The 27,919-nt window shown below is 43.4% G+C and overlaps 1 protein-coding gene across 12 annotated transcripts in view; it reads right to left on the reverse strand.

Annotated features, from left to right (window-relative positions):
- VWA8 (von Willebrand factor A domain containing 8) overlaps positions 1-27,919 on the reverse strand; it is a 422,827-nt gene that overhangs the window by 147,476 nt on the left and 247,432 nt on the right. For all 12 annotated transcript variants that reach the window (XM_078375339.1, XM_054256828.2, XM_035303407.3 and 9 more), the window contains 5 exons: positions 26,112-26,187; positions 23,723-23,858; positions 14,546-14,665; positions 2,230-2,435; positions 157-308 (listed from right to left, as the gene is read on the reverse strand). In XM_078375339.1, coding sequence (XP_078231465.1) covers positions 157-308; positions 2,230-2,435; positions 14,546-14,665; positions 23,723-23,858; positions 26,112-26,187 — 690 coding nt within the window. The remainder of the gene's footprint in view (positions 1-156; positions 309-2,229; positions 2,436-14,545; positions 14,666-23,722; positions 23,859-26,111; positions 26,188-27,919) is intronic.

The raw sequence follows: 27,919 nt of genomic DNA on the forward strand, positions 1-27,919 counted from the left end.
ATGCTATTTAACTGAAAAGCAGCCAGTAAATAGCAACATATATATCATGGAAAGTGATTTCCATAGCAACTCAGTTTTGTAGAATGCAATGGTAGATCAAGAACTATCAGCATTTAGGAATCAGAAGAGTACTGATCAACAGTGAACTTGGCTTACTCCTTTGCCAGCTGCACACTGGTCGGCTTTGCTCCGATAGGTATCCCGTACTTGTGTAAAGTGTTAATCAGTATCTCCCTCATGTCCTTGTTGTAGGAATCAAAGTCAAACACATTGCGAACTACACTGGAGAGACCTTCAGTGGGAAATTTCTGTATTAAAAAAAAATTCCCTTATTATGCATGCAATAAGATATACAACATCATAAAGACTTATGAAATGGATAGGACAGTAATGATCAAATCAACCATAGCAGAAATTTACTGGCCTTTTCAAATAAGCAGGTAGTAGAAATGTAGTCATTTTTCTCTTTTAATCTTTGCTGAGCTGACTTTAAGAACATTTTCCTTTTCAAGTAAATGATCAAATTTGAGGGGGACATGTTCCTCCTCTCAAGTGTTAGCGCAAGACCCTGGTGTCAGTGATTACCACTGCTTTCTGAAATTTCCTGTCTTTAATATGAGTGCCAGATTGAACAGTTCAAAAATGCTAGTTAAGTAAAGGAGCGTGTTCAATATCTACATGGAAGCTTTCGAAAAGTCAGTCTGTGAATAAATGAAGAAGAGAAGATAAAGCAACAAGAAAAGAAGGGAAGAACATAAAAAGTGCAAGGAACAGAGAACAGGGAGCAGGGGAGGGCACGAAAACAGGTGTGACTACAACTGAATTGACACTGGCCACGTCCTGAGTCCTTTCCTGGGTCTGCTTTGACTTTCTTTAGGTGTTGGGGTCTGGCTGGCTGAACTGAATTTATGGCTTTATAGGCAGAAGAAAGCTTTTTATTTTTAATCTTGTTTTCTTTCCATATATTTTTAATTGACAAATAATAACTGTACATGTTTATGGGGTACAATGTGAAATTCCACTGTATGTATGCCTTATAGAATGGTTAAATCACACTGATGAATATTCATTATTTAACACACCTTTTTTGTGGTACAAATATTACTTAACATCTGCTTTCTTAGCAATTTCAAAATATACATTACATTATTATTAACTAGAGTTACCATGCTGTGCAATAGATCTCAAAGACTTACTTCTCCTAACTGGCACTTTGTATCCTTGGATCAGCATCTTCCCCTTTGTACACTCTCCCTGCCCCATCTTTGTGTTTTTCTTTCTAGAGTTTTCTTGGAGGGTTGGGGATAGGTAGGAGGTCAAGAGTTGTTGAGTTGTGCTTGTTCGCTTGGAGACTGTTGTTTGTTCTATAGTAAGATTTATATCATTTTTTTGTTTTCTTCACTAAGGTGGAGTACTCATTGCACATGCTCACAAGAAATTTCATTCTCCTGCCTACTCTATCTTGTAAAACTTTCCTGCAGTATTTACAGGTATTTAATCAGTACTGTTAGTTCTGACTCTGTTTACTGTTGTCTCCATGTGATTTGTTTCAAAGTAAAAATATTTTTTATCCATATACCACATGCTTATTGTAAAAAGCCAAACACTCTTACAGGAAGGTTTCCCCACTAGCTCACTCTCTTGCCTCACCTGCCCTCCAAAAACAGCCTTCCACCAAATTTCCTAACTCCTCGGTAATGAATACAGCATAAGACCTTGCCAGGCTGGACATGGTGGCTCACACCTGTAATCCCAGCACTTTGGGAAGGCGGGTGGATCACGAGGCCAAGAGATCGAGACCATCCTGGCCAACATGGTGAAACCCCGTCTCTACTAAAAATACAAAAAAAATTAGCCGGGCATGGTGGCACATGCCTATAGTCCCAGCTACTTGGGAGGCTGAGGCAGAAGAATAGCTTGAACCCGGGAGGTGGAGGCTGCAGTGAGCTGAGACTGTGCCACTGTGCTCCAGCCTGGTGACAGAGCAAGACTCCATCTCAAAAAAAAAAAAAAAGACCTTGCCAAAATTAATTCAAAAGCTGAACAGATAATAATGTTCATTGGCCTACCATATTTACAACGTAGACTGTAAACATTTCAAACTACATAATCTGAATCATTATTATATTTATGGAAACTAAAAGCTCTGGCACAAATTGTGCAGTCTGAAAAAATAAAAAAGAGTGTGGTGGCTTCTTCTAAACCACTTTGCACAGGTGTGTGCCATACCTGTAAATGTTTGACTATGTTGACAACTTCTCTGGTAGAATAGGGATAGTTAATAATTCCTTGGTCGGCCAAACTCCTCAGCTCTCCAAAGGCAGCCACGAGCTTCTGCAGGACGGGCTCAGGCACGTTTGGTCCATACCGTCTGAGCATCTCAAGCTCCGAGTGGGGTTTGGGGTTATCAACTGCATGGCAGCTAAAAATATCACCTAAATGAGAGAAAAGATTCACATTCAATATGCAACGAATCCATTACAACGCCACAGGAGAAAATGGAATGCTTGTTTAAAAAGCCATTAGCTGCTCATCAAGGCACAGAAAGCTCATCCAACAATAGGATGGTACAGAGAAGAAAGTAAATGACTGAAGCAAAAGAAAACTGGGTGATGGACGGTTTATCTCCATGAATTTATTTTTGTTAAAAATTTACATAATATTTGAATACATGCTCACCAGGAGATATTCCAATACAAAGAGAAAAAAAAGTCTCCTTTAAGTCTCTGCCAGTGCCACTCCTTCCCCCAAAAGCACTGAGTCTTAATGTTCAATGTATTTATTTTTCCAGACCTGTATTAGTACTTCTTTAAAAAAAGTGTATATGCAAAGAGTTTAGATAATTTATTCCTTTTCTATTAATGGGAATATATTCTTCATATGGTTCTAAGACAGACTTTTTAATTTCAACAAATGTTGAGTATCTTCAAAAATTATATACATGTATCTCATATAAACGCTTCTTTACGCACTAAAAAAGGGAGAGTTAGCCGCATCGCTCTCTAAACACTTTGTGTCTTGTGCAGATTGATGGAATATACTTAGAGGCTGGTTTTGGTAAAGTAAACCTGTAGTGACATTGTCTAATTTAAAAATCAAGAAAAGGAGTGTGGAAGCATACCATTTCATTTGTAATTTAGGCAAATGAGAATGCACTAGAAAAATAATTCTATTGATTCATAATCTAAAAGAGCAGGGATCAAAGGAAGTAAAAGTAAATAGACTTACATTATCTAATATGTTCATTTTAGAAAATGAGGATAACTAGGAAGGTAGCAATAAGAGCTTACTTTGTACGTGTGTATTTAAAATCAATTGAATAAAAGGAAAGCCATGATAACTTCAAGATTTTCTCACATAGACCAAAGCCTTTCAAATAGAAAGGTGAAGAATGGCTTTTGCCTTTTTTTGCTGAAGATAAAACCTACCACTAACATATAAAGATAATTGACCCCTCATTCATTTGCTCATCAAATAATGATTAATCAGGACAGTAGAAATGGTGATGCTGGGGAGGTCAGTCAGGTAACCCTCATGAGACAGTAACATCTGAGTAAGTGTTGATACCTGGACAGCTGGTACAGCTAATCCGAAGGCCCTAAGGCAGGCATACCTGGCATGTGGAAGGAAGAGGCAGGAGAGCGGAGCGGCTGGAATAGAGCAAGTGGAGAGAGCAGCACCGAGCAGTACAGGGCATGAGGTTAAAGACATAGGAGGATGTGAAAGACATACTGTGTTGGATGCTACAAACTGCTGTAAATACTTGTACCTCTACTCACAATAAAATGGGAAGCCATGGAGCATTTCAGCAGACAAGTGGACTGCTGTGTTGTGAGCAGACCGCAAAAAGGTATGGAAAGACAACTATCTTGTCAACAGAAGCACTGACCACACTGACTGCATTTCCAAGAACATCTGTAGAGCAAACGGTGTGGCCTTGGAAGATATATTCTCTCTCTCTGTCTCTCTTTCTTTGTAAGAAGGTAATTTGAATTATCAAAGCTCAGGGTCACTTTTGTCCGACGCATCTCACTGTGACTGCAGGTATCATTTGGCCCTCCCTCCCTCTCTCTGCTACCCTGTGGGAACTGCAGGTATCATTTGGCCCTCCCTCTCTCTGCTACCCTGTAGGAACTGCAGGTATCATTTGGCCCTCCCTCCCTCTCTCTGCTACCCTGTGGGAACTGCAGGTATCATTTGGCCCTCCCTCTCTCTGCTACCCTGTGGGAACTGCAGGTATCATTTGGCCCTCCCTCCCTCTCTCTGCTACCCTGTAGGAACTGCAGGTATCATTTGGCCCTCCCTCCCTCCCTCTCTCTGCTACCCTGTAGGAACTGCAGGTATCATTTGGCCCTCCCTCTCTCTCTCTGCTACCCTGTGGGAACTGCAGGTATCATTTGGCCCTCCCTCCCTCTGCTACCCTGTGGGAACTGCAGGTATCATTTGGCCCTCCCTCTCTCTCTCTGCTACCCTGTAGGAACTGCAGGTATCATTTGGCCCTCCCTCCCTCTCTCTGCTACCCTGTGGGAACTGCAGGTATCATTTGGCCCTCCCTCTCTCTGCTACCCTGTGGGAACTGCAGGTATCATTTGGCCCTCCCTCTCTCTCTCTGCTACCCTGTAGGAACTGCAGGTATCATTTGGCCCTCCCTCCCTCTCTCTGCTACCCTGTGGGAACTGCAGGTATCATTTGGCCCTCCCTCTCTCTGCTACCCTGTGGGAACTGCAGGTATCATTTGGCCCTCCCTCCCTCTCTCTGCTACCCTGTGGGAACTGCAGGTATCATTTGGCCCTCCCTCCCTCTCTCTGCTACCCTGTGGGAACTGCAGGTATCATTTGGCCCTCCCTCTCTCTCTCTGCTACCCTGTAGGAACTGCAGGTATCATTTGGCCCTCCCTCTCTCTCTCTGCTACCCTGTAGGAACTGCAGGTATCATTTGGCCCTCCCTCCCTCTCTCTCTCTGCTACCCTGTGGGAACTGCAGGTATCATTTGGCCCTCCCTCTCTCTCTCTGCTACCCTGTGGGAACTGCAGGTATCATTTGGCCCTCCCTCTCTCTCTCTGCTACCCTGTAGGAACTGCAGGTATCATTTGGCCCTCCCTCTCTCTCTCTGCTACCCTGTAGGAACTGCAGGTATCATTTGGCCCTCCCTCCCTCTCTCTGCTACCCTGTAGGAACTGCAGGTATCATTTGGCCCTCTCTCTCTCTGCTACCCTGTAGGAACTGCAGGTATCATTTGGCCCTCTCTCTCTCTCTCTGCTACCCTGTGGGAACTGCAGGTATCATTTGGCCCTCCCTCCCTCTCTCTGCTACCCTGTAGGAACTGCAGGTATCATTTGGCCCTCCCTCTCTCTGCTACCCTGTGGGAACTGCAGGTATCATTTGGCCCTCCCTCCCTCTCCCTGCTACCCTGTGGGAACTGCAGGTATCATTTGGCCCTCCCTCTCTCTGCTACCCTGTGGGAACTGCAGGTATCATTTGGCCCTCCCTCTCTCTGCTACCCTGTGGGAACTGCAGGTATCATTTGGCCCTCCCTCTCTCTCTCTGCTACCCTGTAGGAACTGCAGGTATCATTTGGCCCTCCCTCCCTCCCTCTGCTACCCTGTGGGAACTGCAGGTATCATTTGGCCCTCCCTCTCTCTGCTACCCTGTGGGAACTGCAGGTATCATTTGGCCCTCCCTCCCTCTGCTACCCTGTGGGAACTGCAGGTATCATTTGGCCCTCCCTCTCTCTGCTACCCTGTGGGAACTGCAGGTATCATTTGGCCCTCCCTCTCTCTCTCTGCTACCCTGTAGGAACTGCAGGTATCATTTGGCCCTCCCTCCCTCCCTCTGCTACCCTGTGGGAACTGCAGGTATCATTTGGCCCTCCCTCTCTCTGCTACCCTGTGGGAACTGCAGGTATCATTTGGCCCTCCCTCTCTCTCTCTGCTACCCTGTAGGAACTGCAGGTATCATTTGGCCCTCCCTCCCTCCCTCTGCTACCCTGTGGGAACTGCAGGTATCATTTGGCCCTCCCTCTCTCTGCTACCCTGTGGGAACTGCAGGTATCATTTGGCCCTCCCTCCCTCTGCTACCCTGTGGGAACTGCAGGTATCATTTGGCCCTCCCTCTCTCTGCTACCCTGTGGGAACTGCAGGTATCATTTGGCCCTCCCTCTCTCTCTCTGCTACCCTGTAGGAACTGCAGGTATCATTTGGCCCTCCCTCCCTCCCTCTGCTACCCTGTGGGAACTGCAGGTATCATTTGGCCCTCCCTCTCTCTGCTACCCTGTGGGAACTGCAGGTATCATTTGGCCCTCCCTCCCTCTGCTACCCTGTGGGAACTGCAGGTATCATTTGGCCCTCCCTCCCTCTCTCTGCTACCCTGTAGGAACTGCAGGTATCATTTGGCCCTCCCTCCCTCTCTCTGCTACCCTGTGGGAACTGCAGGTATCATTTGGCCCTCCCTCCCTCCCTCTGCTACCCTGTGGGAACTGCAGGTATCATTTGGCCCTCCCTCCCTCTCTCTGCTACCCTGTAGGAACTGCAGGTATCATTTGGCCCTCCCTCCCTCTCTCTGCTACCCTGTAGGAACTGCAGGTATCATTTGGCCCTCCCTCCCTCCCTCTGCTACCCTGTGGGAACTGCAGGTATCATTTGGCCCTCCCTCTCTCTGCTACCCTGTGGGAACTGCAGGTATCATTTGGCCCTCCCTCCCTCTGCTACCCTGTGGGAACTGCAGGTATCATTTGGCCCTCCCTCCCTCTCTCTGCTACCCTGTAGGAACTGCAGGTATCATTTGGCCCTCCCTCTCTCTCTCTGCTACCCTGTGGGAACTGCAGGTATCATTTGGCCCTCCCTCCCTCTGCTACCCTGTGGGAACTGCAGGTATCATTTGGCCCTCCCTCCCTCTCTCTGCTACCCTGTGGGAACTGCAGGTATCATTTGGCCCTCCCTCCCTCTCTCTGCTACCCTGTAGGAACTGCAGGTATCATTTGGCCCTCCCTCCCTCTCTCTGCTACCCTGTGGGAACTGCAGGTATCATTTGGCCCTCCCTCTCTCTCTCTGCTACCCTGTGGGAACTGCAGGTATCATTTGGCCCTCCCTCCCTCTCTCTCCCTGCTACCCTGTGGGAACTGCAGGTATCATTTGGCCCTCCCTCCCTCTCTCTGCTACCCTGTAGGAACTGCAGGTATCATTTGGCCCTCCCTCTCTCTCTCTGCTACCCTGTGGGAACTGCAGGTATCATTTGGCCCTCCCTCTCTCTCTCTGCTACCCTGTGGGAACTGCAGGTATCATTTGGCCCTCCCTCCCTCTCTCTCCCTGCTACCCTGTGGGAACTGCAGGTATCATTTGGCCCTCCCTCCCTCTCTCTGCTACCCTGTAGGAACTGCAGGTATCATTTGGCCCTCCCTCTCTCTCTCTGCTACCCTGTGGGAACTGCAGGTATCATTTGGCCCTCCCTCCCTCTCTCTGCTACCCTGTAGGAACTGCAGGTATCATTTGGCCCTCCCTCCCTCTCTCTCCCTGCTACCCTGTGGGAACTGCAGGTATCATTTGGCCCTCCCTCCCTCTCTCTGCTACCCTGTGGGAACTGCAGGTATCATTTGGCCCTCCCTCTCTCTGCTACCCTGTGGGAACTGCAGGTATCATTTGGCCCTCCCTCTCTCTGCTACCCTGTAGGAACTGCAGGTATCATTTGGCCCTCCCTCCCTCTCTCTCTCTGCTACCCTGTGGGAACTGCAGGTATCATTTGGCCCTCCCTCCCTCTCTCTGCTACCCTGTGGGAACTGCAGGTATCATTTGGCCCTCCCTCTCTCTGCTACCCTGTAGGAACTGCAGGTATCATTTGGCCCTCCCTCTCCCTCTCTCTGCTACCCTGTGGGAACTGCAGGTATCATTTGGCCCTCCCTCCCTCTCTCTGCTACCCTGTAGGAACTGCAGGTATCATTTGGCCCTCCCTCTCTCTCTCTCTGCTACCCTGTAGGAACTGCAGGTATCATTTGGCCCTCCCTCCCTCCCTCTCTCTGCTACCCTGTGGGAACTGCAGGTATCATTTGGCCCTCCCTCCCTCTCTCTGCTACCCTGTGGGAACTGCAGGTATCATTTGGCCCTCCCTCTCTCTGCTACCCTGTAGGAACTGCAGGTATCATTTGGCCCTCCCTCCCTCTCTCTGCTACCCTGTGGGAACTGCAGGTATCATTTGGCCCTCCCTCCCTCTCTCTGCTACCCTGTAGGAACTGCAGGTATCATTTGGCCCTCCCTCTCCCTCTCTCTGCTACCCTGTGGGAACTGCAGGTATCATTTGGCCCTCCCTCCCTCCCTCTCTCTGCTACCCTGTAGGAACTGCAGGTATCATTTGGCCCTCCCTCCCTCTCTCTGCTACCCTGTAGGAACTGCAGGTATCATTTGGCCCTCCCTCCCTCTCTCTGCTACCCTGTAGGAACTGCAGGTATCATTTGGCCCTCCCTCCCTCTCTCTGCTACCCTGTGGGAACTGCAGGTATCATTTGGCCCTCCCTCTCTCTCTCTGCTACCCTGTGGGAACTGCAGGTATCATTTGGCCCTCCCTCCCTCTCTGCTACCCTGTGGGAACTGCAGGTATCATTTGGCCCTCCCTCCCTCCCTCTCTCTGCTACCCTGTAGGAACTGCAGGTATCATTTGGCCCTCCCTCTCTCTCTCTGCTACCCTGTGGGAACTGCAGGTATCATTTGGCCCTCCCTCCCTCTGCTACCCTGTGGGAACTGCAGGTATCATTTGGCCCTCCCTCCCTCTCTCTGCTACCCTGTGGGAACTGCAGGTATCATTTGGCCCTCCCTCCCTCTCTCTGCTACCCTGTAGGAACTGCAGGTATCATTTGGCCCTCCCTCTCTCTCTCTGCTACCCTGTAGGAACTGCAGGTATCATTTGGCCCTCCCTCCCTCTCTCTGCTACCCTGTAGGAACTGCAGGTATCATTTGGCCCTCCCTCTCTCTCTCTGCTACCCTGTAGGAACTGCAGGTATCATTTGGCCCTCCCTCTCTCTCTCTGCTACCCTGTAGGAACTGCAGGTATCATTTGGCCCTCCCTCCCTCTCTCTGCTACCCTGTGGGAACTGCAGGTATCATTTGGCCCTCCCTCCCTCCCTCTGCTACCCTGTGGGAACTGCAGGTATCATTTGGCCCTCCCTCCCTCTCTCTGCTACCCTGTAGGAACTGCAGATATCATTTGGCCCTCCCTCTCTCTGCTACCCTGTGGGAACTGCAGGTATCATTTGGCCCTCCCTCTCTCTGCTACCCTGTGGGAACTGCAGGTATCATTTGGCCCTCCCTCCCTCTCTCTGCTACCCTGTAGGAACTGCAGGTATCATTTGGCCCTCCCTCCCTCTCTCTGCTACCCTGTGGGAACTGCAGGTATCATTTGGCCCTCCCTCTCTCTCTCTGCTACCCTGTAGGAACTGCAGGTATCATTTGGCCCTCCCTCCCTCCCTCTGCTACCCTGTGGGAACTGCAGGTATCATTTGGCCCTCCCTCTCTCTGCTACCCTGTGGGAACTGCAGGTATCATTTGGCCCTCCCTCTCTCTGCTACCCTGTGGGAACTGCAGGTATCATTTGGCCCTCCCTCCCTCTCTCTGCTACCCTGTGGGAACTGCAGGTATCATTTGGCCCTCCCTCCCTCTCTCTGCTACCCTGTGGGAACTGCAGGTATCATTTGGCCCTCCCTCCCTCTCTCTGCTACCCTGTAGGAACTGCAGGTATCATTTGGCCCTCCCTCCCTCTCTCTGCTACCCTGTGGGAACTGCAGGTATCATTTGGCCCTCCCTCTCTCTCTCTGCTACCCTGTAGGAACTGCAGGTATCATTTGGCCCTCCCTCCCTCTGCTACCCTGTGGGAACTGCAGGTATCATTTGGCCCTCCCTCCCTCTCTCTGCTACCCTGTAGGAACTGCAGGTATCATTTGGCCCTCCCTCCCTCTCTCTGCTACCCTGTGGGAACTGCAGGTATCATTTGGCCCTCCCTCTCTCTGCTACCCTGTGGGAACTGCAGGTATCATTTGGCCCTCCCTCTCTCTCTCTGCTACCCTGTAGGAACTGCAGGTATCATTTGGCCCTCCCTCCCTCCCTCTGCTACCCTGTGGGAACTGCAGGTATCATTTGGCCCTCCCTCTCTCTGCTACCCTGTGGGAACTGCAGGTATCATTTGGCCCTCCCTCTCTCTGCTACCCTGTGGGAACTGCAGGTATCATTTGGCCCTCCCTCCCTCTGCTACCCTGTGGGAACTGCAGGTATCATTTGGCCCTCCCTCTCTCTCTCTGCTACCCTGTAGGAACTGCAGGTATCATTTGGCCCTCCCTCTCCCTGCTACCCTGTGGGAACTGGGGCTTGAGGAACCAGCACAAATGCTGATTCTTTGACTACTGCTTTTGCTGAATAATCATTCCACTTTTGTTTCTGACTCAGGAGTCTAGCGTCTTCTGCCATGAAAGCCTTCTGTGGCAGGCTAAATTGTTAGCTTAAAAGTAGAAAGAACACTTAGATTTTTCACAGTTCATAAAAAGGAATAAGGCTGGAAGAAGGACACCCATTAGGGAACTATTAGAAGTAATCCAGGTAAGAGACGACGGCGGCTTAGATCAAAATGGTGGCAAATGGAAGTGATGGGGAAAGTACGATATTTCTGAATATATTTTGAAGGTATAACCATAAGACTTCAGGGTATATGGAAAAGAGCATAAGAGAAAGAGAGAAACCAAAAATGAATTTGGAGTTGTCGTTAATAGAGATTTACAAGAGACTATAAATTAACTGGGTTTAAGATAAAAAAGTCTATCATGGACATGTTAAATTTGAGATATGGGAGCTACTGAACTGGAAGCTGGATATGAGTGTGAAGTTTAGGAGGGAGGTCTGGGCTGGAGATAAACATTTGGCAAAAACAGGTGTATAACTGACATTCTAAAATATGACACATTCTGATTTTATTAAAGGAATGAAAATAGATAGGTAGGAGGACCAGGGCCTGGGCCTTGGGGCATTCTAACAAGCTCCAACAAATGATGCTGAGTGGGAAGAGTTAATAAGGTAAGAAACCAAAAACATACTTGAAGGTGTATTGTAAGTTAAGCACAAGAAAATGCATCAAAGGTAAGAGAGTGACTAACTGTACCCACTATATATTATATTAAATACCACTGATAGATTCCGTAAGATGAGGACTAGGAATCAACCATTGGATTTAGCAATAGGAAAGTCACTAATGACCAAGACAAGAACTGTTTCTGTGGAGTAATGGGAGTAAATATCTGATTAGAATGCATTTAAGGAAGGATGGTGCAGAAGAAATGGAGATGGCAAGTGTAGAGAACTTTTTTGAGTATAAACAACTGTTGTGAGGAATTTTGCTATAAAGGAGAAGAAAAAAGTAGCAATAGGTGGTGAAAAGAGTAAGATTAAGAGATTTGTCTGTGTGTGTTCTGAAGAAGAAGGAAATAGCATGATTGAATGTTGATGGGAATAACATAGGGAGAGGGAAGTTGCTGATACAGGAGAGGAAGGGAAGAACTGCTAGAGCACCAACCTTCAGAAGGTGGGATCTGGTGCTTATCAGGAGGGTCTCCCTCTAGATGGGAGTGTGAACAGTTTACTGCAACAAGTGGGAAAGCAGAGCATCGTAGGTGGAAGACTTGGTGGTAAGAGTCTGTGGACATTCGTTTTTAATTGTTTTCATTTTTCTCAGTCCAGTAGGAAGTCAGGAGAAAGTAATGGAAATCTACAAGGAAGTCAGTAGACTGAATCCTGGTTAGCAATTGGGAAAGAATGAAACTGGTGGGGAAATGAAGGAGAATTTCCCTTTCCCCTCCTTAAGCCCTTCCATATTGCAATCTTTTGCAGCAAGTGAATGTTCAAGGATTGTATAATTTTAAAACAAAAAGAAATTCATGCAGTAGTGTTGAGCTGCGAGGAGAGAGAAGATATGAATTATCCTAGGAGAAAAGGAAAGTGAAAGGTCTAGGGAAGCATGGTGTGATTGCAGTTAGGGACACTTGAGGTCCATTGTTAAGAATTTGAAATGATATTGGTCCTAGCGGTTTTGGGCTTTTTCTAACCACATTCAGCTGCACATGTGTAGGTTCAATGTTGTCAGAGAGTGGGCAGTAACCAGGGAAGAGGGGTTCCAAGTATATAGGACAAGCTAAGAGAGGTCCAGGGAAACTGAAGAATATATGTAAGAGAATCATTAATGTGAAAGATCATTCAACTGAAGCTGGGCAAGGGAAAAAAAAGGCTACGTAAAGGAGAAGAAAAAATATCAAGATGGGTAAGTGAAAAGGTGGTAGGTACAATGGATTGGAGCTTTTCCTACATTTGAAGAATTGTTGGATTCGGTGTAGTAGAGGGAGTAGCTGGAAAGATTGGAGGTGGTGGACGCATGGATGAGATAAAAATCCCAAGGACAAATGAGAACAGAATATGAAGCTGAAATTATAGAAGTGTCAGTTATAGAAACTAGCCATGAGTGGCTCAGGTGTGGTATAAGATAAGACCACTGGGATAAAAACATCCAAGGAGGCAAGAGGCCAGAGAGTTGGAAGGGCCACGTGTGTGTATACTGCAACCACTCAAGGGTAGGGTTGGAGAGCATGAGAATGAGCAAAGGGCTAGAGATCACGGAGAAGTGACAAGGATGAATAGGAGTAGATGACAGAAGCAAAGGGCTGTAAAGATGTAATCTGATGACATGAGATGTAAAGCTGGGGGATTTTAGAGAAGAGAGAAAGAGAATGATAAAAAGCAGCAATACGGAGCAAAGACTCGTTACTTCCTCAAGGCCCCGGGTGGGAGAAAAAACACCAGTGCTTGAAAGGACTTTGGTGAGAGGAACGAACTTCAGGGGTGGGCCAGAATTTCATCAGAGCAAGAGCAGATGGTACAATATGTTTCAGGATTTGGAAGTGGATGGAAGATGGAGACAGAACAGGGAGTGAGTATTCTTAATAGGCATTAAAATAAATGGGATAAGGAGTGACTTGGAGTATAAGGGGCGACCTATAAAGAACCCAAACATAAAAAGAACTCAAAGCTCTCTACAATCAGAAACAACTTTTCTTGGGTGTGTTTACATTACTACATTTCTAAGTGCATCAGTAATCTATGAATTGTTAGTAACTTTTAAGGTAATATCTGTACATAGTAAAAACTACAAAAATAGTATAACTGAGTATTTTATACTCCCATCCCTAACTTTCACTGCAAACAACACCTTATCAGATTTTTGTGGACCTTCTGGAGAAATCCTATGCATGTACACATCCCTCCTGCCTTTTCCAAAACATATAAAGGTAAACTATTACATACACTTTACTGACTTATTGTTTCAATTAACATTTTGAGTATTGATTTTTTTATGTCAGCATTGCTAAACTTGTTCTGTCTTTTTTAAACAGCTGTATAGAATTCTACTGTGTGGACACAAAAGAATTTCTTTACTCAGTCCCATTTGGATTGTGCTTTAAAAGATTGTTTCCATTCTTTCTATTATTAACCATGTTACAGTGCCTATCCTTGTTCTTAAACATTGTACAGGTAAATTCCTTGGATAAATCCTTTATGGGTAATTGACAGACCAAAGATCCTACTCAGAGACAGGGCCTGCTTCACACTGAGTACGAGAGTCCAGAATTATATAGTTGCTATAAAGAAGAGAAGGCCTTCTTAAAGACTTTTGATGAGTCCGTTTATCCCAGGGCCTTTCCAATCAACGTGAATCAGTCTCCTCAGAGCTGATCTCAATCTTTTTCATGATTAGGGGAATGTGAAATAAGCAAAACCATTTCTTATTTTGTGTTTTATTCCAAGAGGTCCTAAACAACAAAGTATAGTAAAATGGTGTAAGAAAAAGCACTCTGGGATCAGACAGACGTAGATATGAAGCCCAACTCCACCACTACTTATCTCAGACCCCATAAAAAAAATCTCTCTGGGCTGGGCATGGGGGCTCACACCTGCAATCTCAGCACTTTGGGGAGCTGAGGCAGGAGGCTCACATGAGGTCACCAGTTTGAGACCAGCCTGGCCAACATGGTGAAACCCCATCTCTATTAAAAATACAAAAAGAGTTTGCTGGGCATAGTGGTGTACACCTGTAATCCCAGCTACTTGGAAGGCTGAGGAAGGAGAATCGCTCCAACCTGGGAGGTAGAGGTTGCAGTGAGCCTAGATCACGCCACTGCACTGCACTCCAGCCTGCACGATGAGAGCAAGACTCCGTCTCAACAAAATAGAACAAAACGAAACAAAAATTAACTGGGTCCACTGGTGCATGCCTGTAATCCCAGATACTGGGGAGGCTGAGGCAGAAGAATCGCATGAACCTGGGAGGCGGAAGTTGTAGTGAGCCAAGATCATGCCACTGCACTCCAGGCTGGGTGACAGAGCAAGACTCCATGTCAAAAACGAAACAGAACCAAAAAAACCTCGCTGAATATCCCATCTTTTGGTGGCAGAGCACATGATAAGCATTCAATGACAGCCATTACAGCAGTGCTCCTAATACTATTATTACTGTTATTATCGCTACTGTCTTTACCTAAGGTACTGAAGAAATCATTGCCCAGGAAAGGAAATCCAGGTCTGTTGGCCAGAACAATCATCCTAAAATCAGGATGAATCACTACAACATTTTCTCTTCCATTCACATTAGCAGAATCTGAAAAACAGAATTAAATTTTAATGTATTCTTTCTCAATATTTAATAATTCTTAAAAATATCAAGCAACAGTCTTTAAGGTAACGCAAATAGTTACACTGTTCAATTACAAAAGGCTCTAAGATATTTGGCTGTGATAACTTGGTTGCAGAAACAAAAACTTTCTTGGAAAAATGTGCTCAAGAACCAAACACTGATAAAACATACACTAAATTGTACAGGAACTTGCACTCTTATGTACCTTCAGTGTACATCTAACAAAAGCAACCTAATCCAGCTGTAGACTTACCGTACTTAAATCTGGCTTGAGATATTGTTAGTCCTTAAAAAAATTAAAGAGAGAAATCCATAATAAGGGATAATCCAAGGAATAGCCAAAGGATAATCCAAACATTCTTTAGTTTTTTTTTTTGAGATGGAGTTTCGCTCTTGTTACCCAGGCTGGAGTGCAATGGCGCCATCGCGGCTCACTGCAACCTCCGAGTAGGTTCAGGCAATTCTCCTGCCTCAGCCTCCCGAGTAGCTGGGACTAGAGGCACGCACCACCATGCCTAGCTATTTTTTTTGTATTTTTAGTACACGGGGTTTCACCATGTTGACCAGGATGGTCTCGATCTCTTGACCTCGTGATCTACCCGCCTCGGCCTCCCAAAGTGCTGGGATTACAGGCGTGAGCCACCACGCCCGGCCATTCTTTAGTTTTTATTAATTCAGCCACTGCGTCCTTTTGCACAGAGCCTGCCATTATGCAGCTAAGGAGTTATTCCTGTTTAGATCATGCACCCTGCAACCTAAATACATATTCACAGAATAAGGGTCTTAAAAACCTAGCCAATTCTTTAGTGCAACACTGATTTATTTCCAATCAAGGGATTGTACCACAGTTCTTAACATAAGTGATCTCAAGTTGACTAGGGCTTTCTTTTGTCAAAGGTATTTCTACTGGCTAGTTCTATACATTTCAGATAGAACGGGAAGTCTGGAAAATAATTTAGGATACTAAAACTTTTATTACGGTTCTTTCAGGAAGAACCACTTGCTAAATGAATTTATTTAAGTCCCACCCTTAGGTCGCCCATTTATTAAAAACCAGAGTAGCCAACCAGAGTAACCAAACAAGGTGAGACTAATAACTAAAATCTTCAATATTCAAAGAGAGTATGTAAGGAAAACCCTGTTAAAAAGGTACAAGTGCCTTTTCTGAGCCTGAGCTTAGCACTCATAAAGGCATTCTAATATTTCAGTTTCACAATGAATTTGTGTGAAAAATGAAAACATTTAAAACTATCATTAACAAATGATAGTTGTGAAGTACCTGCAGTTTTATTTGAGATGAGTCTGGAAGAAACTACTTTCATCTTTTTTAATGATATCAAAAAGTAATCTTTCAGTGTGTATATATTCATGTACACCAATACAACCAATAGTTCTCACTCCAATCCCCATTAATCTTAGTAGTAGAAAATAAGTCTATGTGGCCACAGGCAAAATTTAATCAGTTAATCAAAACAATGATAATAAAAAATGAAAAATTTAAAAAGTAGAGAAAATAAAAAACATAACCCTACAAGTGATGGTTCATGAAACTACATTCAAAAGAGCTTCGAGGGATAAGGAGGTGGATGGCGCTGTGAGAACAACCCAGGATTGGAGCTCTCGTTGTGTCCGCGGAGAGGTGAGTCAGAGCTGCATTTCCAGACTGATCTTTGTTGCCCACGGAACGGGGAAATTCCCAAGTGAAGAGGAGACGCGGGACGCCAGGCAGAACCTCCGCCTGGCGAAGCCGGCAGCCGGGGTGGCGGCGGCTGGCCCTACCCAGCGCTCCCCACAGGGCGCGCTTGTCCGGGTGCCCCGTTGAACCGGCAACCGGAGATGTGAGAGGGCTGGACTTGAGACTGAGCTAGACTTGGACAGTGGGCCAGCCCAGGGGATTGCAGGGACAGAGCGTTAGGGGTGGCCCAGTGGGACGAACAAAACCGCGATTTCAAACAAGCCCCGTGCAGACGGCCCGAGACGCTCTGGGGGGAGGGGCGTCCACCATTACCGAGGCAACCCGCCCCAACTGAGATACACGCCCATTGCTGACGCAGCCAGCCGTTGCCGAGGCAACCCGTCCCTACTGAGATACACGCCCACTGCTGACGCAGCCTGCCATTGCCGAGGCAACCCGCTACAACAGAGAGACTCCGCCGCAGGGCGTGGCGGAGAACACAGCAGAACAGCAGAGCCAGGGCGAGCCTCACAACAACAGGGCGGAGTCTTGGCAGGCAAACAGTGGCTAGTCTGCGTCCTAGCTGGGCAGGACACCTGATCGGACATCCAAAAATAAAGCCCAAACCCCTCAACACAGAGCATTTGAGAAAAAAAAAAGGGTTTTTTAATGAGCTCTGTTGCAGCAGAATCAAACATAGCAGCCTAACAGCCCTGAATGAACAACAGAGCTCACAGCTCAGCAATTAAGCTCCTATAAAGTACAAACTGTCTCCTCAAGCAGCTCCCTGACCCCTCTATATCCAAAAGACTGTCATTAGGCAGGCATCATCCAGGGACAAAGAGAGCAGAAAAAGAAACTGGTAGCATCCCTCGCTGTGCCACCGCTGCTAGATGTGCACCCCAGACAAGCAGAGTCTGGAGCGGACCTCAGCAGTCGTACAGCGAAGGGGCTAGACTGGTAGAAGGAAAACCAAGCAACAGAAATACTTCATCATCAACATTCTGGGTGTCCACTCAGAGACCCAATCAAAAAGTCAGCAACTACCCAGACGACCAGCGGACAAATCCACAAAGATGGGAAGAAACCAGCGCAAAAAGGAGGAAAACACCCGAAACCAGAACACCTCGCCTCCTAGAAAGGACCAAAACACCTCACCAGCAAGAGAACAAAGCTGGACAGAGAATGACTATGATGAAATGACGGAATTAGACTTCAGAAGATGGATAATGAGAAACTTTCGTGAGCTAAAAGATCATGTATTAAATCAATGCAAAGAAACTAAGAACCTTGAAAAAAGATTTGAAAAAAGATTCAAGGAAATGATAACAAGAATGGATAACTTAGAGAGGAATATGAATGAATTAAAGGAGCTGAAAAACACAATACGAGAACTTCGCGAAGCAAGCACAAGTTTCAATAGCCGAATTGACCAAGCAGAAGAAAGAATATCTGAAGTTGAAGACCAACTCAATGAAATAAAACGAGAAACCAAGATTAGAGAAAAAAGCACAAAAAGGAATGAACAAAGTCTCCAAGAAATGTGGGACTATATGAAAAGACCTAACCTACGTTTGATAGGTGTACCAGAAGGGGACGAAGAGAATGAATCCAAGCTGGAAAATACTCTTCAGGACATCATCCAGGAAAATTACCCCCACCTAGCAAGACAGGCCAACACTCAATTGCAGGAAATACAGAGAACACCACAAAGATATTCCGCAAGAAGAGCAACCCCAAGGCACTTAATCGTCAGATTCAACAGGGTTGAAATAAAGGAGAGAATACTAAGGGCAGCCAGAGAGAAAGGTCGGGTTACCCACAAAGGGAAGCCCATCAGACTCACAGCAGATCTCTCGGCAGAAACACTACAAGCCAGAAGAGAGTGGGGGCCAATAGTCAACATTCTTAAAGAAAAGAACTTTCAACCCAGAATTTCATATCCAGCCAAACTGAGCTTCATAAGTGAAGGAAAAATAAAATCCTTTGCGAACAAGCAAGTACTCAGAGATTTTGTCACCACCAGGCCTGCTTTACAAGAGCTCCTAAAAGAGGCACTACACATAGAAAGGATCAACCAGTACCAGCCATTCCAAAATCACACTGAATGCTAAAGAGCATCAACATAATGAAGAATCTACAACAACTAACAGGCAAAACAGCCACTTAGCATCAAAATGGCAGTATCAAATTCACACATAACAATATTAACCCTAAATGTAAATGGGCTAAATGCACCAATCAAAAGACACAGATTGGCAAATTGGATAAAAATCCAAAACCCATCAGTGTGCTGTATCCAGGAAACCCATCTCACATGCAAGGATACACAAAGGCTCAAAATAAAGGGATGGAGGAAGATTTACCAAGCTAATGGAAAGCAAAAAAAAGCAGGAGTTGCAATTCTCATCTCTGATAAAATAGACTTTAAAGCAACAAAGATCAAAAGAGACAAAGAAGGCCATTACATAATGGTAAAAGGATCGATACAACAAGAAGAGCTAACGATCCTAAACATATATGGACCCAATGCAGGAGCAACCAGATACATAAGGCAAGTTCTTAATGACTTACAAAAGGACTTAGACTCCCACACAATAATAGTGGGAGACTTTAACAGTCCACTGTCAATACTAGACAGATCAACCAGACAGAAAATCAACAAGGATATCCAGGGCTTGAACTCAGACTTGGAGCAAGCAAACCTGCTAGACATTCACAGAACTCTCCACCCCAAATCCATAGAATACACATTCTTCTCAGCACCACATCACACCTACTCTAAAATTGACCACATAATTGGAAGTAAAGCACTGCTCAACAAATGCAAAACAACTGAAATCATAACAAACAGCCTCTCAGACCATAGTGCAATCAAGTTAGAACTCAGAATTCAGAAACCGACCCAGAACCGCACAGCTTCATGGAAACTGAACAACTGGCTCTTGAACGTTGACTGGGTAAACAACGAAATGAAGGCAGAAATAAAGAAGTTCTTCGAAACCAATGAGAACGAAGACACAACGTGCCAGAACCTCTGGGACACATTTAAAGCAGTCTCTAGAGGAAAGTATATAGCATTAAGTGCCCATATGAGGAGAATGGAGAGATCCAAAATTGACACCCTATCATCAAAATTGAAAGAGCTAGAGGAGCAAGATCAAAAAAACTCAAAACCCAGCAGAAGACAAGAAATAACTAAGATCAGAGCTGAGCTGAAGGAGATTGAGACATGAAAAACCCTTCAAAAAATCAATAAATCCAAGAGCTGGTTTTTTGAAAAGATCAACAAAATAGACAGACCACTAGCCAGACTGATTAAAAAGAAAAGAGAGAACAACCAAATAGATGCAATAAAAAATGATAAAGGGGAAATCACCACAGATTCCACAGAAATTCAAACCATCATCAGAGAATATTACAAACAACTATATGCGCATAAACTAGTAAACCTGGAAGAAATGGATAAATTCCTGGACTCCTGTGTCCTCCCAAGCCTAAACCAGGAGGAAGCTGACACTATGAATAGACCAATAACAAGGTATGAAGTTGAGGCAGCAAGTAAGAGCCTACCACACAAAAAAAGCCCAGGTCCAGACGGCTTCACAGCTGAATTCTACCAGACACACAAGGAGGAGCTGGTACCATTCCTTCTAAAACTATTTCAAACAATCCAAAAAGAGGGAATCCTTCCCAAATCATTTTATGAGACCAACATCATTCTGATACCAAAACCTGGCAGAGACCCAACGAGAAAAGAAAACTTCAGGCCAATATCCATGATGAACATAGATGCAAAAATCTTCAATAAAATATTGGCAAGCCGATTGCAACAGCAAATCAAAAAACTTATTCATCATGATCAAGTAGGATTCATCCCAGGGATGCAAGGCTGGTTCAACATACGCAAGTCTATCAACGTAATTCACCACATAAACAGAACCAAAAACAAAAACCACATGATTATCTCAATTGACGCAGAGAAGGCATTTGACAAAATTCAACAGCCCTTTATGCTAAAAACCCTCAATAAACTCGGTATCGATGGAACGTATCTCAAAGTAATAAAAGCTATTTATGACAAACCAACAGCCAATATCATACTCAATGGGCAAAAACTGGAAGCATTCCCTTTGAAATCTGGCACTAGACAAGGATGCCCTCTTTCAGCACTCCTATTCAATATAGTACTGGAAGTTCTAGCCAGAGCAATCAGGCAAGAAAAATAAATAAAGGGTATTCAAATAGGAAAGGTGGAAGCCAAATTGTCTCTATTTGCAGACGACATGACAGTATACCTAGAAGACCCCATTGCCTCAGCCCAAAAACTCCTGAAACTGATAAGCAACTTCAGCAAAGTCTCAGGATATAAAATCAATGTGCAAAAATCACAAGCATTCGTCTACACCAATAACAGACTTAAAGAAAGCCAAATCAAGAACGAACTGCCATTCACAATTGCTACAAAAAGAATAAAATACCTTGGAATACAATTCACAAGGAACGTAAGAGACCTCTTCAAGGAGAACTACAAACCACTGCTCAATGAAATCAGAGAGGACACAAACAGATGGAGAAGCATTCCATGTTCATGGTTAGGAAGAATTAATATCGTGAAAATGGCTATACTGTCCAAAGTAATTTACAGACTCAATGCTATCCCCATCAAGCTACCATTGACTTTCTTCACAGAACTGGAAAAAACCACCATGAACTTCATATGGAACCAAAAGAGAGCCCGCATAGCCAAGACAATTCTAAGCAAAAAGAACACAGTGGGGGGCATCACACTACCGGATTTCAAACTATACTACAAGGCTACAGTAATCAAAACAGCATGGTACTGGTACCAAAACAGAGATATAGACCAATGGAACAAAACAGAGGCACCGGAGGCAACACAACATACATACAACTATACAATCTTTGATAAACCTGACAAAAACAAGCAATGGGGCAAGGATTCCATGTTTAACAAATGGTGTTGGGAAAACTGGCTAGCCATGTGCAGAAAGCAGAAACTGGACCCCTTCCTGACACCTTACACTAAAATTAACTCCAGATGGATTAAAGACTTAAACATAAGACCTGGCACCATAAAAACCCTAGAAGGAAATCTAGGCAAAACCATCCAGGACATAGGAGTAGGCAAGGACTTCATGAACAAAACACCAAAAGCATTGGCAACAAAAGCCAAAATAGACAAATGGGACCTAATGAAACTCCACAGCTTCTGCACGGCAAAAGAAACAGTCACTAGAGTGGATCGGCAACCAACAGAATGGGAAAAAATTTTCGCAGTCTACCCATCTGACAAAGGGCTGATATCCAGAATTTACAAAGAACTCAAACAGATTTACAGGAAAAAAACAAACAAGCCCATTCAAAAGTGGGCAAAGGATATGAACAGATACTTTACGAAAGAAGACATATATGAGGCCAACAATCATATGAAAAAATGCTCATCGTCACTGGTCATCAGAGAGATGCAAATCAAAACCACATTGAGATACCATCTCACGCCAGTTAGAATGGCGATCATTAAAAAATCTGGAGACAACAGATGCTGGAGAGGATGTGGAGAAAAAGGAACACTTTTACACTGTTGGTGGGAGTGTAAATTAGTTCAACCATTGTGGAAGACAGTGTGGCGATTCCTCAAGGCCTTAGAAATAGAAATTCCATTTGACCCAGCAATCCCATTACTGGGTATATATCCAAAAGACTATAAATCGTTCTACTATAAGGACACATGTACACGAATGTTCATTGTAGCACTGTTTACAATAGCAAAGACCTGGAATCAACCCAAATGCCCATTGATAATAGACTGGATTGGAAAAATGTGGCACATATACACCATGGAATATTATGCAGCAATCAGAAATGATGAGTTCGTGTCGTTTGTAGGGACATGGATGAATCTGGAGAACATCATCCTCAGCAAACTGACACAAGAAAAGAAAATGAAACACCGCATATCCTCACTCATAGGTGGGTGATGAAAAATGAGAACACATGGACACAGAGAGGGGAGTACTAAACACTGGGGTCTATTGGGGGGAAAAGGGGAGGGCCAGTGGGAGGGGGAGGTGGGGAGGGATAGCCTGGGGAGAAATGCCAAATGTGGGTGAAGGGGAGAAGAAAAGCAAAGCACACTGCCATGTGTGTACCTACGCAACTGTCTTGCATGCTCTGCTCATGTACCCCAAAACCTAAAATCCAATAAAAAATTTAAAAAAGAAAAAAAAAAAAGAGCTTCAAGTGCTCTTATTCAAAATGTCAGCTACAATCATGCTTGAATTTAAAATTAAAATGACTCTTCTTCAAAAATATATCAGAGAATGAAGAGGCTTGCCAGGAGATAATTATTTCCTAACCACAGCTGTATTCTTTCTTTTCCATTTCACTTTCCTCATAATGCCTCATAAGCGCAGGCAGAATTCTGAGAGTCCGAATGATCTTTTTTTTTTTTTTTAAGAGAAGGCATTCAGGGTAACTCAAATTCTCATTTTTTACACAAATTCTTTGTGAAACTGAAAGATTAGAATGCTTTGATGAGTGCTAAGCTCAGGCTCAGAGAAGGCACTTGTACCTCTTTAACGGGGTTTTCCTTACATACTCCCTTTGAATATTGAAGATTTAGTTATTAGTCTCACCTTATTTGATTACTCTGGTTGGCTACGTATTTTCAGTGGCCAGTTATAGATTTTCAAGTCCTTTGAGGACACAAACGTTTTAAATTTTAAATTAGAAAATGTTCTCACCTTGTATCAGACAAACTTAATTGTTCCTTGTAGTTTAAATACTCTGATGAGACTAATCCATCTGTTATTTTTTTCCTAACAATAACAACAAAAAGGATGTGTGGGGAGAGGGGCAGGAGACAATAAAAAATAGAGAATAACCTCTTCCTATGGTAGAAGTGTGTATGTAATATGCATGTCTTTATATATACGCATGTATTTACCACATATATGTGTACACATAAAATGTCTGCATTTGTTCATTATAATGAGTGAATTGAAAACAAATCATACACGAGTAATTAAGAGATGAGTATAAGGGTCAGTATGGTGGTACTGTCAGAGTAGAAAAATAGAGTTGATTTGTCCTAATACTGCTACTAAAAATGTCAAAGAGGCTCACTGGCTATAGACAGGAAAACTGACAAAGTAGATTCAGATGCATTAATGTTAATAAATGATTGTCAACACAGGCAACTTAAGTTATATTGAACATATGCTTATTATTTGTAAATAATTAGCCAGCTAAGCTTGTGATTTGATACCAAAGATCTAAACATTGTATGTATTAAAGGAAGCACAGCTTTTTAAAATACTCACTTGCAACAATGCGTCTTCCATCTGCTAGAATCATTTCTCCATTTTCTACTAGAGTTTTTAAAATACAGGTGACATTTGTTGGAGCTTTGTCTGCCTCATCTACTACCAGAATATGACCCAACTCTACTGCTTTAACCTTGGAAGACAGAAGAGTTATCATAAGCAATTAAATGAAGACAGCCATTATTAAAGCTTAATTATTTACTGCTGTGGATTTATAACAGCTGGTTTAATTTATGAGTATTCTCTCTCTCTCTCTCTCACACACACACCCACACACACACACACACACACACACACACACCCTATAGCAGAGCTGGAAACAAAACATTGGGATTTCTACCAAAAGTTTCACATAGTTAATAAACTGCCAACTCTACAGTAATCTTTTTATTTCATTTTAGTATTAAAGTTATTCCCATGGTAGTGATACCCAACAACATTTCACACCCAAGAGTAGGAGAGATTTAAAACAAGCATAACAAATGGAGAAATTAAAGTCTCATGGGAGTTACGAGGAGTGAGACATCACAATCATTGTGAATATTAACACTGAATTTGTTAAAGCTCTTAAAAGAGTATACAATTGTAATAGACCCAAATGGATAGTGCAGAAGAGGTGGGTACTCAAGACAGAGAAAATCAATGGTCAAACTCAAGAAATCCTGGGACATATCTAGAAATGAGTGACTATGCACAGTCTATGCTGGCTGAGGTAGAAGTTAAATATGAGAAAAGGGACAGGAAGTGTAGATTGGGTGTCTACCACTAAGGGTTTAACTGCCAGACCAAGAAATCGCTACTTTGCCCCATTAAGTAATGGGGTGCGACTTAATGCTTGTGAGTTCACACATTATAGAAGTGGAACTTGGAGCTACACTTCCAGATATTTAATCTGCTGACAATATGCAGAATAATTTGGCTAAAAAGTGGTTTGGAAACCTGATTTGAGAAAGGCATAAAAAAAATGGAAATGAAATATGTTAGGTAGATTTGAAGGTTTTGTAGAGGCAGAATCTGTAGTCTTGGCAACTTCTTAGATGGGAAGAAGAGAAAGGAAAAATAAAAGTCTTAGATCTAAGATGACTGGGTTGATGGTGACATTATGAAAAGAAAGATGAAAGCTAGAGAAAACTCTTTAAAAATGGGGGTGGATAAGAGGAGATATCCAATGATTTAAGTGTAAATCTCAAGATTTTTAAAAACTATCATAAGAAATATGACATAAAGTGGACCATACATAATTTTTCTCCTAGCATGATGTATTTTAAGAAAATACAGATTAAGAAATGGGCATTCCTTCTACGACAATCATTTTAAACCATATTAAAAAAAACTTACAAGAAATTTCTTTAATCCTAAAATTTAAACAATTTTAGGATTAAAAAAACTGCATTAAAAAAAAAAAAGAAAACACATAGCTTCTATTCTCAACCTTGTCTTTGTTCAGGGACGGTCAGGCCCAACCTGGGAGAATTCAGGCAGAGATCCTAAAGACTCCACTCCCTTGGGTCTGGACCACAGAGGTTTCCATGATGGCTTATTCGTGCCATTACCGCCAAAGTGTCACGTGTGCAGAGGGACGTGCCTGGCAGGCTGAGATTTCTTTGGGTCTTGTGTAGGAAGTTGAGGACTGGATCTTCCAAGCTGTCTAAAACACTGGGCTAACATTTTATTAATTAGAACAATTTTTAAAAACTTTTTCTAGAAACTTTACCTATTTTTAAACTTTGTACATTCGAAAATGATGGTAAACTTTAAAAAAAAACCTGGAATAGAAAAGAAATCAATAGAGGATTTCTGTCATTCTCTAAACCTCTCACTCTGAAGGGAGAAGAACAAAATAGGAAGACATATTATTTTCCCCATAATTTCCATATAAATATCCACTCCTAAAATGAACATGAATGAATGCTTTCCAGTTAGGCTGAAATATATTAGAATCTGATGTGATTTGGCTGTGTCCCAAATCTCATCTTGAACTGTAGCTCCCATAATTCAAGGGAGGGACCCAGTGGGAGGACCCAGTGGGAGATAACTGAATCATGGAGGCAGTTCCCCCCATACTATTCTTGTGGTGGTGAATAAGTCTCACAAGATCTAATGGTATTATAGGGGGAAAGCCCTTTACTTGATTCTCATTCTCTTTTGGCTGCTGCCATGTGAGATGTGCCTTTCATCTTCTGCCATGATTGTAAAGTCTCCACAGCCACATGGAACTGTGAGTCCTTTAAACCTCTTTTTATTTATAAATTACTCAGTCACAGGTATGTCTCTATAAGCAGTATGAAAACAGATTAATCCATGAGAGATCCACCCCTTCAAAAACTGAAATACAACTATGATTCAAAAATACACTTGAAAATATTTCTGTGATTAGATTACTAACCAAAGGTGAGTCTTCATATACAATAAGTCCATCTTTAACTGAAGGCTGGAGTGTAAGAGTTTGTACTGTGGTATCCCTAAAGGAAAACCAACACATTTTATAGTTAGTAAGGAAATAAACTGATTATTGATCATGAATAAAAATACAACACAGGTGCATTTTTTTAAAAAGATTTTTGTTCATCATCCTGCCCCCACCAAAAGAGAAAAAACCAGCAAGTGAAATATCTTTCAATAACAGTATTTTGTAGACTTAATACAGTATAAATTACAAAGAATTTGAGAATCAATCCAGATTTACAGATTATCTAGGTTCTTTATTTCTCTTTTTCTTTCTGCTAATATCTCTTGTAACCACTTCACACCTCAAAGTTACCTCTTGAGGGTGAAGAGGAGAAATTAAGAATATATATTTATAGTACGTATAATAGTCACATTGTTTAAGAACAATTCTGATGGCGAGTTTGGTAGTGACTGGCATGCTGCCATGGACAATGAAAGCAAATCTAGGAATTACACATTCAGGCCCAACCTGCCATCACCAGGTGCCAAACACAGACTGTCTCCACATGCCAAGAATACTCGAGAATTACTATATGGGATTTTGAACATTTCTGTTGGGATTAGGGCAAGCCATTATATTTCTTAAATCATTTTCTACTCCTGACCTGACCCTCCTTTAGACCAGGATCTTCAAAAGTACTAACAGTTGGCTATCCTGATGTTAAGAGCCTTCTTACATGATAAGATATAAAGTTCATATCAAGTATGGATATTTTTGCCAAAATGTGTATAAGAAGTTATAGGTGATAGGTAGAGTCAGATTTTTTTTTTTTTTTTTTGAGACGGAGTTTCGCTCTCGTTACCCAGGCTGGAGTGCAATGGCGCGATCTCGGCTCACCACAACCTCCACCTCCTGGGTTCAGGCAATTCTCCTGCCTCAGCCTCTTGAGTAGCTGGGATTACAGGCACGCGCCACCATGCCCAGCTAATTTTTTGTATTTTTAGTAGAGACGGGGTTTCACCATGTTGACCAGGATGGTCTCGATTTCTTGGCCTCGTGATCCACCCGCCTCAGCCTCCCAAAGTGCTGGGATTACAGGCTTGAGCCACCGCACCTGGCCAAGTCAGATATTTTTAATGGGATCAATTTTGTATCTTCCCCCTCTGCATGTACTCTACCTCAAAAATGAAAAAATCTATGTCCAGCAAGATTATTTCCCACAGAGAATTAGAACTATTTTAAAAATGCGAGTAGCATCTTTGAGGAGTTCAAGGTTATTTGTTCAAACTGTCCTGCTTCTTATTCAAAGGAAAGCATGAAGTTGCAATTGTGTTGTTTTGAGTATCTACTATGTACCAGACACTACTGGACTTCAGACCTCGATGTGATGCTTGTGAAACATATACCCAAATGCCAAACCTTACTACCGTCTATTAAAATTGTAAAATGTGTATCTGTTTCTTCAAAAGTAATAAATAGCAATCTTGACAATCAAAAACAAGAGAAAATTAACATATAATCAAATAACATTTTTTTTTGGCAGAACAAATATAATAAAATCAGTTAATTGCTTTGAGAGGCAGGTGTGGAGTAGTGCAAAGACGACTTTGGAGTCAGATCAATCAGGATTCAAATTCTTGGTTTTGCCACTTATTGACTATGTGATTTAGGGCAAGTAATAAAGCCCACCCCAAAGCATTGCTGACAGAATGCTCGGAAAGTGTCGAACACCGTATCTGGCAGATAGTAGAGGTGTAATTACATGTCAGCTTCAGGTATTTGTTACCAATATTGCTTTTGTTGTA

This window comes from Callithrix jacchus, chromosome 5 (genome assembly GCF_049354715.1).
Source record: "Callithrix jacchus isolate 240 chromosome 5, calJac240_pri, whole genome shotgun sequence".
NCBI classification, from domain to species: Eukaryota; Metazoa; Chordata; class Mammalia; order Primates; family Cebidae; genus Callithrix; species Callithrix jacchus.